The sequence below is a fragment of the Egretta garzetta genome, unplaced genomic scaffold (genome assembly GCF_000687185.1).
Source record: "Egretta garzetta isolate BGI_Z169 unplaced genomic scaffold, ASM68718v1 scaffold118, whole genome shotgun sequence".
NCBI classification, from domain to species: Eukaryota; Metazoa; Chordata; class Aves; order Pelecaniformes; family Ardeidae; genus Egretta; species Egretta garzetta.
In genome coordinates, this window is record NW_009260484.1 from 1,527,065 (window position 1) to 1,536,469 (window position 9,405).

The 9,405-nt window shown below is 40.3% G+C and overlaps 1 protein-coding gene across 1 annotated transcript in view; it reads right to left on the reverse strand.

The window, feature by feature from the left end:
• The window catches only part of SLC35F3 (solute carrier family 35 member F3), a gene marked incomplete at its 5' end in the record, with an annotated part of 191,523 nt that extends 182,123 nt beyond the window's left edge, over nucleotides 1-9,400 (reverse strand). The window contains one exon of the mRNA XM_009644136.2: nucleotides 9,322-9,400. Within this exon, the coding sequence (XP_009642431.2) occupies nucleotides 9,322-9,400 (79 nt within the window). The remainder of the gene's footprint in view (nucleotides 1-9,321) is intronic.
• Nucleotides 9,401-9,405: the final 5 nt, after the last annotated feature.

Sequence of the window (9,405 nt, forward strand, 5' to 3'; positions counted from 1 at the left end):
AAACATAAGCAGTAGCTTATGTCTAAGCTGAAAACTTAAACATGGTTACCATAAGACTATTACCATGTTAGCTTGCCCAAATACTAGTATAAATGGCCGCCTATTTTATTAAATCAGTCTCAAAGCTTTCAAAAGATATTGCATAAAGTGAACAGGGGAGCCAACAGAATTATAGAGCCATGAAGATGTATTTCCTATTTCACGGTGCAAACACTGGGTAGTTGATACTAATCCTGGCACTGAGTACTTCAGCGAGGGCAAAAATTTGCAAGCCAATAATCCCTACCGAACACTCGATAAACCACACAGTCTGGATTCAAGTTACTGTTTGAAAAAGGAAAGCCAACAACACCAGGCTTTCAGGACATGACCATGAAGACACCATCATCATCCTCACACAAGTGTGACACCTATGAAGGGGGAGGTCCTCAGTTCACTTCCCACCTGAGCACAAGCCTGTGCTCTGTTCACACAACTGCATGGATCTGGCAAAGGCAAAGCAAGACACCTTGGATGAGGTAGAGCCCCCAGACTGCCACAGGGCTCACAAACAGCACAGCTGCAATGAGTGTAAGAGTCAAATGGCTTGGCCTGCTCTAGCATACATGGACAGTGGACAAGAAGTTCAACTTTCATGCTACTGAGGTACCTTAGGTGGCATGAGGAAGAGATAGTGAGGAAAAATATCAAATCTGTGCTATTTCCAATGTAAAGGTCAAGAAGGAAAAGAAAAAACCCTTTGGGTTATCACTATCTGATCAGGTCTACTAGTTATTATTTATTTTGCAGCAGGACACATAGGACTTTGCACCATGGTTCAAAATTGAAAATCTGGTTGCTCCCTTTAGATATTAAGGCCCCCTTTCACAAACTATTGCACAGGGACCAGTTATGGCAAAGCAAAAAGAATATTTAAATGCAAGATCAAGGCCTTAGTAGGAAGCATGCAACTGTTTCACTAGCAGCTAGTTACACTCCCTTGTCCTGGAGGAGCTCAAAGATCTACATTCCATTGCCTCATATGACTGGCTTGCTGAGTTAATATTTCCTGTTGGCTATGCGAGGTCATCCTTACTCTTCTCAATGTTAGGCCACCTAAATTCCTACACTACTGGAATAGCTTTCCAGCTATTGTGAGAGCTTTCCAGCTCTCGGGAAAAGCCTGCTTCTTACATTGGCCAGATACACTCATGGAAACAAAATGAAGCAAAATAAGGCAGCTTTGGTACAAAAATTAACTTCTTGAGACCCTCAAGTTGAAGAGAAAATAAAGGTGTCTGAAACCACTTAAATGACCTTTTTTATAAGGGGAGCTGGCCAAGTGCAGCACAAGCTTGCCAAAGTTTAAAGAAAATTAAATCAGGGAATACCACCCCGGCATCTCTCCTATCTATCACGTTTCATGGAGTGGTTCATAAAGTGAATAGTTCTCTATGGCCTTACATGCTATCACAGCATCTTTTTTCTTAGATGGATGTGCTGAGGATAACGCGTGCCAAGTGAAGATAATCAGAGAACCAAAAACGGTCAGGGAAGCATGTTCTACAGGATATATTGCATGAAGGCTAGCTAATCCCTAGGTAGGAACCATGATCTGCAGATAAATTTCTCCAAGCATACATGCTCATTGTATTACTGTTCTCAGAGTAGCCATCATTCACTAGCAATAGCAGAAAGTCTATGGCTTCAGCTTCCAAAACAAAGAGAGGGCCCTCAGATGCTCCAAAGTAGGGCACTTTGCCAAAGGGGTAAAGTTGCCTTCATGTAACTTTTCCATCCCACTCTTTATGCTGAGGCTTATTTGACCTCAAGTAAATGGCAGCAAATAGCAACAGCTTCTGATTTACACCAGGAATATGAAACACAAACACCTCATTGCATTAAGGAGAGATTAGGGCACAAAAGCTCCCCTGGAAGACAGCCCTGACATGAGCAAGAATCTGGTAAAATTAGCTATAAGGCTAATGAACATTGTTGGTGATGCACTAAGCAATTTCAAGAGGGACAAACATCTGGGACCAAGAGTCTTTGTCCTTTTGCGGCTTTGTGTTCCAGTAACACTCCAGGTACACTCCAGTATCGAATATTATGGTAGACCAGCACAGACTTTGCAGCCAGATTCCAATGCCATTATCTTATGCAATTAAGGGCTTCTGTGAAACAAATCATTCATTGAAGTTGCAAATATACACCACACAGTACACTCCAGAACTATTACAGAAATTTCCTCTGATGAAAGAAGGGCCTCCAATAAAGATAGTTCCAAAAATAAACATTTGTTCATAATTCTTGATAGCCTCCAAATTATTTTTTAACAAATTAGCTTGCTCCCTCGTTATTCCATATCAATACAAAGTAGATTGTGTTTTTAGCAACAATGCATTATTATGGACTCAACACATTGATTAGCGAACACATTCACATTTCTATTTTAAAAAAAAAATACAGTTCACCAGTGAAATGAGTCTCAAATGCCAGATAACACTCTTCTTCAAAACTGCTAACAGGGGCCCTAACTTTACGAAAGTGTATAACTAGCTTTAGTAATAGGTTTTCACGATGGAGTCTTCAGTGGTATATTCTACCGAAACAACAACATTCAATGATAACATTTGTTAAGGGCAATAAAATGAATGCTGGAAGCCAACAGACCCCTAATTGCTGTCCCATGGACTGCTTTGCATAAATGCCATACTGCAGATTACATGTAATTAAAGCTGCACTGAAAAAAAGTTGAAAGCGACTAATTAATTTGTTTAAACAACAAACAAACAAAAAAGAGGGGCCATTTTGTAGGTGATAATTTTTAGTTTCTTCACTGTGAAAACTAGATACAAAATATAAAACGCTTATCCGGCTGCCTAGTTAAAAGTGGTGGTTACTTACACACTATGCAATTAAAATTGTTTAGCAAACAAGTTACTGAAATGTTTACTAAATATTTACCATTTACTAAATATTTACTAAACAATTCAAAGTGTTTGGTAAACAAGTTTGAATTAGAATTTGCTTGGCTTGCCAGCAAGCAATTTAAAACTTAAATTTTATAATTAATGAAGCTCTATGTTGTAACAGGAATGAGTTTTCTTCTTAGCATTGGCCAAAAAATACTTTTCTTACCACCTGAAAAAAGCCAGAGGAGCCTCATGTCTCTTCTCTATTGGACTTGTCTTGAAAAAGAAGCTTCTGACAGGCTGGCTGTATTTCAATCTCCCTTTTTCTTTAAATGTTCATGTGGTATCTTTGCAGCTGCTCAGCATTCATCACCTGTACTCCTCTGCCCTGTTTCACACGGCCGGATTGTGCTATTCCAAACTCATTCTCAGTTGTGAGACCACCCAAATGGTTAAAGCCCATGGGGGCCAGTGGGTTCTCTTCCCAAAGAGAAACATCTGTAATATTCTGGGATATCCACTGCAGGTTTATGATTAGGCCTCTGAAATATTTTAAGAGGCTGCCTCTGGGGACAGTTATTCTCAGTTACAATGAGTACTACACACATGGGGAAATGGCTTCGGGAGCTTTTGTGCGAGCTGTCATGTGGATATAAATCAGTAATATCCCTGGTTTGCGTATAACCACATGTAGGTTTAGCTTGCAGAAGACAACTATAACTGACATTTGAAACAACAACACAACAGTACTTTTAAATCTGCAATGCCATTCATTACCATTGCTTTCTTTCACCTGTAGGAGTTACCATGTTTTCTTAGCTTTTCTTGCTAGCATAAGTTAGTTACGTTAGTATTGCCAATGAAGAGCATTAGGAAAAAAAAAAATATCAGGTCTCAGACGCCATAAACCTGGGTTAAAACAAACAAACAAAAAGATAAAGCACATATTTTTACTTGTCTTCTAAGATTCTGGGGGGATGGGATGGGGAGGGAGGGGTGTTAACCTATAGATTGGCCCTGGGGCATCTGTCCATTGTCTCCCAGAGTAAGCCATCTAGAGGTTACTCCATATTTTTACCTGAAAAGCAAGATTCTCACAATCATTTGACCTCAGGATCAGCAACATAAATGATACCACCAAGCCTTGCATTAGTGATAAGAGCATTACGTTCAGTATTTATGTATTGGAAAACAAGTAATCAGTTGTAAATGAATCTCTTACAGCTGGCCTGAAAATGGCTTTCCCCAGAGAAAACAATACTCTTCAACTTCCATCTTTCAATTTCTGGACATTCCTGTATATCACCTCAAAAAATACGTTAAATTCTTGCTCAGATGCAAATACATGAAAACAGTATTTGCACAAATTTCAAGCATTAATATTTTTATCCTGATTCATAGCCCCATTGGGTTTGCTTTTAGCAAGTGTGAAAGTTACAGCATTCAGTGGCACATAAAAAGCAGATCACAAGGAGGAATGCTGGGGATCAGCTGGAAACACCGGTCTTCAGTTGTACAACTGGTACTCCAATATTTATAAGGGTACAATGCTCATACTTTTCATTAGCTAAAACCAACACCAAATTGCTACCTTGAAAAGCTATAAAAATTCAGTAACTGGGGCATTTTCACACTCAGACAATTATGCTTTCTGAGCAACGGTCGGGATATTTGTAAGCCAGTGTGTTCCAACATGTTACTTATATTGGTGATAGCACTTAAATTCCATGTTGAGGTCAAGACCTACTGTGCTGGATGCTGGATGAGTACTACATTGACATTCTGGGCATTAAAACTGTATGGCTTATTTTGTTATTGTTGAAATAACTGTGAAGAAACATTAAAACCAGGAAAGCAATATTTATAGCAGCAGGGAGGAGCAGAGCCAGAGAACTTCAGTTACTGGACACAATCTTTCCCTTTCACCTGATCAACAGCATGTCACTTAAAAGTCATCTCTGGAACAACCTGGAATTATTCACAAAGTCAAAGTCTCATAGAAATGTATGTTCACAAGCCATGAACCACAGACTGTGGTCAATTCCTACTAAATAGGACTGAGAGGAGTTAAAAGTACATGCAATTCTCTTAATATTCTTTCTGCAAGTAGAGTAACATCTGTAAGCACACAAAGAAGGTAAGTGAATAAAAATGGGAGGCCAGGTGGTCTCTTGGGCCACCATCTAGAAGGAGGGAGGGACCCATATAATCCTGATTTGTCCATAACAAGTCTGTGCTTAGGAACACATGCTAAGGATATGTGAAATCCCTGCTTTAGAAGAAAGACCCTAGTCTAGGAGCAGAAGTGGGTGATCTGTAGGAAGAGGCAAAGATTGCAAAATAGGGATAGCTGGCTCAAGCCCACGTGAATGTATTTAAAATACTAATCACATAATGACAGACTGTGATACTGAATCACCACAAAATAGACCTAGTTAATGTAGAGAAAAATGAATGTTTGGCAAAGGTAGTGCACATTTCAGGTGGAAACAAGCACCCTGCCAATTGCTACAGTGATGAAAATAGACAAGGCTTCAATACAGATCAGCAAGTCAGTTTAAGAGTTCAGCAACACCTGTATATCTCAAGTACAGAAAAGCTCCTATGGACTGTACTTCTAAAAATATTTAGAAACCTAATTCCTACTGATAATGGCGTGAAATGGAACCTTTAAATACGGCTGTTCACCTCCAAGCTTGTCTCTGCTATTAAACTGAAGTCACAGGCTTTCAGAGGCAGAAATCATGGTAATTTACTTAACCTTCATGGAAGAGAACAGCACTGCTAATATAGCCCTAACAACAGTTTGATCGCTATGCAACAAAAAGGCTGTCACCGGGATCTACAAATTTTGTGGTGTTCTGGTTTGCTTGGGTTTTTTTTTAAGTTAAATTCTTTGATCCCTATATGTTAATTAAAACAATTTAAAAGTCAATTAAAATACCTCTTAGTGATAAGTAGGATTTCACAAATATTGAGCTCTGTTATTGACGTAGCTGCATCAGAGTATGATTCTACAGTCTGACTGCATCTTACATGTGTTTCTTACCCTCTGCCTTTGCATTTGAGAAATCAAATCAGATGCTGCAAAAGAGTCCCTGTGGGACAAATATGAATATTTGATTGAGACTGGAGAGCAGTTATTCACATAATTAGTTACCCTGAAAATCAGCAGTGAGAATTTCAGAAAAATAAGAACTGCCAGATTGGATCAGAACACACTCCTATCCTCTTTCTGAAGGTGGGCAGACGCTACGGAGGGAAGTGCAAGAAACCCTCAAGAAGCAGCCCCCCTCCCAGCCTAAGAGGGGCTAATTTGCATTCTGAATAATGAAGTTTAAGATTCTCTCCAATATTTTCCCAAACTTATTACAGTTCTAGATCTTGTCACTGCTACCAATTACAAGCCCTTGAATTCCTGATCTCAAGAACAAGTTACGTGTTTTCTTAAAAAATACTTCTTTTTCCTATCACTTTTTAATTGAAGGCTTTTCAGCTTCATTGACTGTCCACCTGTTTTTCTCTTATGACACACTAAGAAGAAAAACTTTCTCTCTGCCTGAGCAATATGTGCCAGTACTTTCCATGCTTTTGTTTCAATCTCTTTAAGGTAAACGGCCCAAACTCTTGATACTCTCTCTAGATTGTCGGTACTCTTCCTTCTTACTCATCTCAGAGCCTTCTGTAATTTTTTTTTGAGAGGAGATAACACAGTATTTCACTAGGCTGTACCTCTAAATTCTCTGAAGGCATCACAACACAGAAGAATGTCACTATTCCAGTCCCTACAATCTGGTTTGCAAGTGCAGTCAAACAGCAGAGGTCTTCCCTGAGCTGCGTACAGTCCCAGACTATTCCCTCCCACCAGATGATGTAATGATGTGAAACTTCGCAGGTAACTTTAGCATTTTCAGGAAACACAAGGCGTCTATTTGGGATAACTGAATGTCATTTGTTGACATTTGGGCTATTCACCTGGCTGGGTCAGGTCTCCCTAGGGTAATGACAAGTACTTTCTCGTTCTGTCCAATTCATATCAGTTTGTGTCTTCAACAGATTTGCACTTCTTCCTCTCCTCCTCCCCCCATGTAATTTGTAAGTATATTAAATACTGAAATTGGTACATAACCTTGAGGTATGCCAGTATGTTTTAAATGGTCAGGTTTTTACCACAACAAAACTAGTCTCCAGGCAAGTTTTGGGGTCATGGCAACACTATCTCCGATTATCTCTAGTAGTTTCCCTCACGGAGTTTTGTTTAAAAAAATAGCAAAAGCTTTCCAAATGTCTCAAACAATTTTATACATACATACCTACATATATATATATAAACAGTCTAAAGGAAGTACGAAAGGAATACACACCAGTGTGACAATACCAGATCTGGCCCTACAGGTGCTTTAGTTACAATAAAAAGAACGTCACAGAGAGAGAGAGAGCAAATCTAGATCAGACTAGATTACAGACTTATTTTCCAGAAAGCAGGTCCGTTATTAATGCACTCCATAATTATACTCACAGTGCCAACAGCACCTAGATGTCTACAAGCACGCACAATAAGGTGACAAAAGTACCCAGAGTGCAATTTGAACTTAATAAAAATCATTTGTTCACGGTTCTTGGGCCAGTTAAACCTTCTAACTGGAAAGTCACATGGAAAGTCTATATCCCAAAACTGGGCATAAGCCCAGCTTGAGGGAGTATTCAAAGAAGTTTCAAAGTAGCTGTTACAAAGCTGGCTTCCCGCTTGGGATGATCGACCCCATTTGCATGCCTTCATTCAGCTGATGCAGACCAACACGGCTCTGCTTCAGCCACGCCATATTACACCAATTAGAGGGATGGGTCTTTTCTTCTGCGTGTTCCACATTCCTAGCAACTCAGGTTTTAAATTGGCAACAACTTCACATAACCTATTATTTTTAGACATACATTTATGAAACTCAGACACTTTGTATATTTATCCCCCACCATTACCACTCAGGTATGTAATTTTGTTATTCAGAACAAGTTACGAGAGAAAATATAACTAGAATAGCGGGCTTAGGCTTGCAATTAACTTTTTCAGACACAGTTATAAATTACAACAAGTAGGTTATAATCGAGGAACCAGCATGTCCTTCATTATTTCAGAAGGTTCAGCCATAGCAGCTCAGTGCAAGTTCAGCTGGACTATTAGTCACTCTGTCAGAGAGAAGCACTAACATCCAACTCAGTCTGGCATCAGCGTATGATCTGATCCCAAAAACTGACCTGAGTAAGCTTTACTCTCAAGAATGGTCCCAATCCAGGCAACAGAATTGCTCTTAGTGAAATCCCATACTCCCTGTGAGTAAAGTAGCAAATACCAGATATTTCTGTCATGATCACAATCAAGAAGAATAACCAGCTCTTACAGAAGAAGTCTTAGAATATTTGTTAGTAAAGTGCTATTAGCAGGGAATCAGGAGTGGCTCCTCCTTGCAGAAAAACTGAACTAGTACTGTGTACCACGCTTTCTTGTATCATTCTCTTCCATTACTAAGCACACTGCCAAACAGATAACCCGTGAGTAAACATTTCAGAACATTAACACTTAATACGTAGGGAAGTACGACATGAAAACAATCACTTTATCAGAGCCAGTCTTCCCAGCAAAGCAATGATTTCTGTTACAACAAACCCGCCTGTGATGTTACAAACGACATTAAGACAATCAAAATATTTTTACGATTCCAGGTAATTGGTAAATTAGTCTTAGAACTTGTTAATTCATGCAGTTGCCATCGTGGTGATGAAAGAGAGACAAGAAATAAGGTGTTACATGCAAAAATACTAGTTGATATATTACAACCACTCAAGGTATCACCTCCTTTGTAAACCACGTATGTGGGGGAATACAGCTATGCCTCTCTTCATGCTGCTATCACAGGACGTTTCTTTCTCAAGTGCAGGCGTATGGATGAAACAGTTCCACTCGACATAGGAAAAGGCAAAAATTCAGATCGAGTGCTGTGAAAATCTGCCGGATGCCCAAAACAACAGAAAGACACACTGATAACGTATCACTTGTGAAAACAGTATGCGCGTGAATGTGCTGGGGCTTCTACACAGCCATCACAAACACGGTAATCAGCATCCCTAAGTGTGCCTGCAACATTAAGACAAATATTTGACCTATTTTCTTAGCAGAATTCAGCTGTCATGATTCTTAGCACTACGCTCCTGTGAGCCAGCGACTGCCTAAGGACTAATACAACACGGGCACAGAATTCTTCACAGAGAGTGAGAGCGCTTCCAGGGGGCGAGTTTTTTTCCCCCAGGTAAAGCGATCAGCCCCTCGAAGCCGCGCTTGCCAGCCGGCTCTGAGCCGTGGTGGCCCCCGCGCAAAGCCCCGGCGCTTGTCCCCCTCCTCGGAGCCCCACGCCCGGCCGTGCCGGGGACTCACGTTTGTAGCTGGCGGCCCAGGGCTGGTAGCCGTAGTAGCCGGTGATGCGAAGGATCCGCTCCTCGGTGGAGGGGAGCCCCCCGG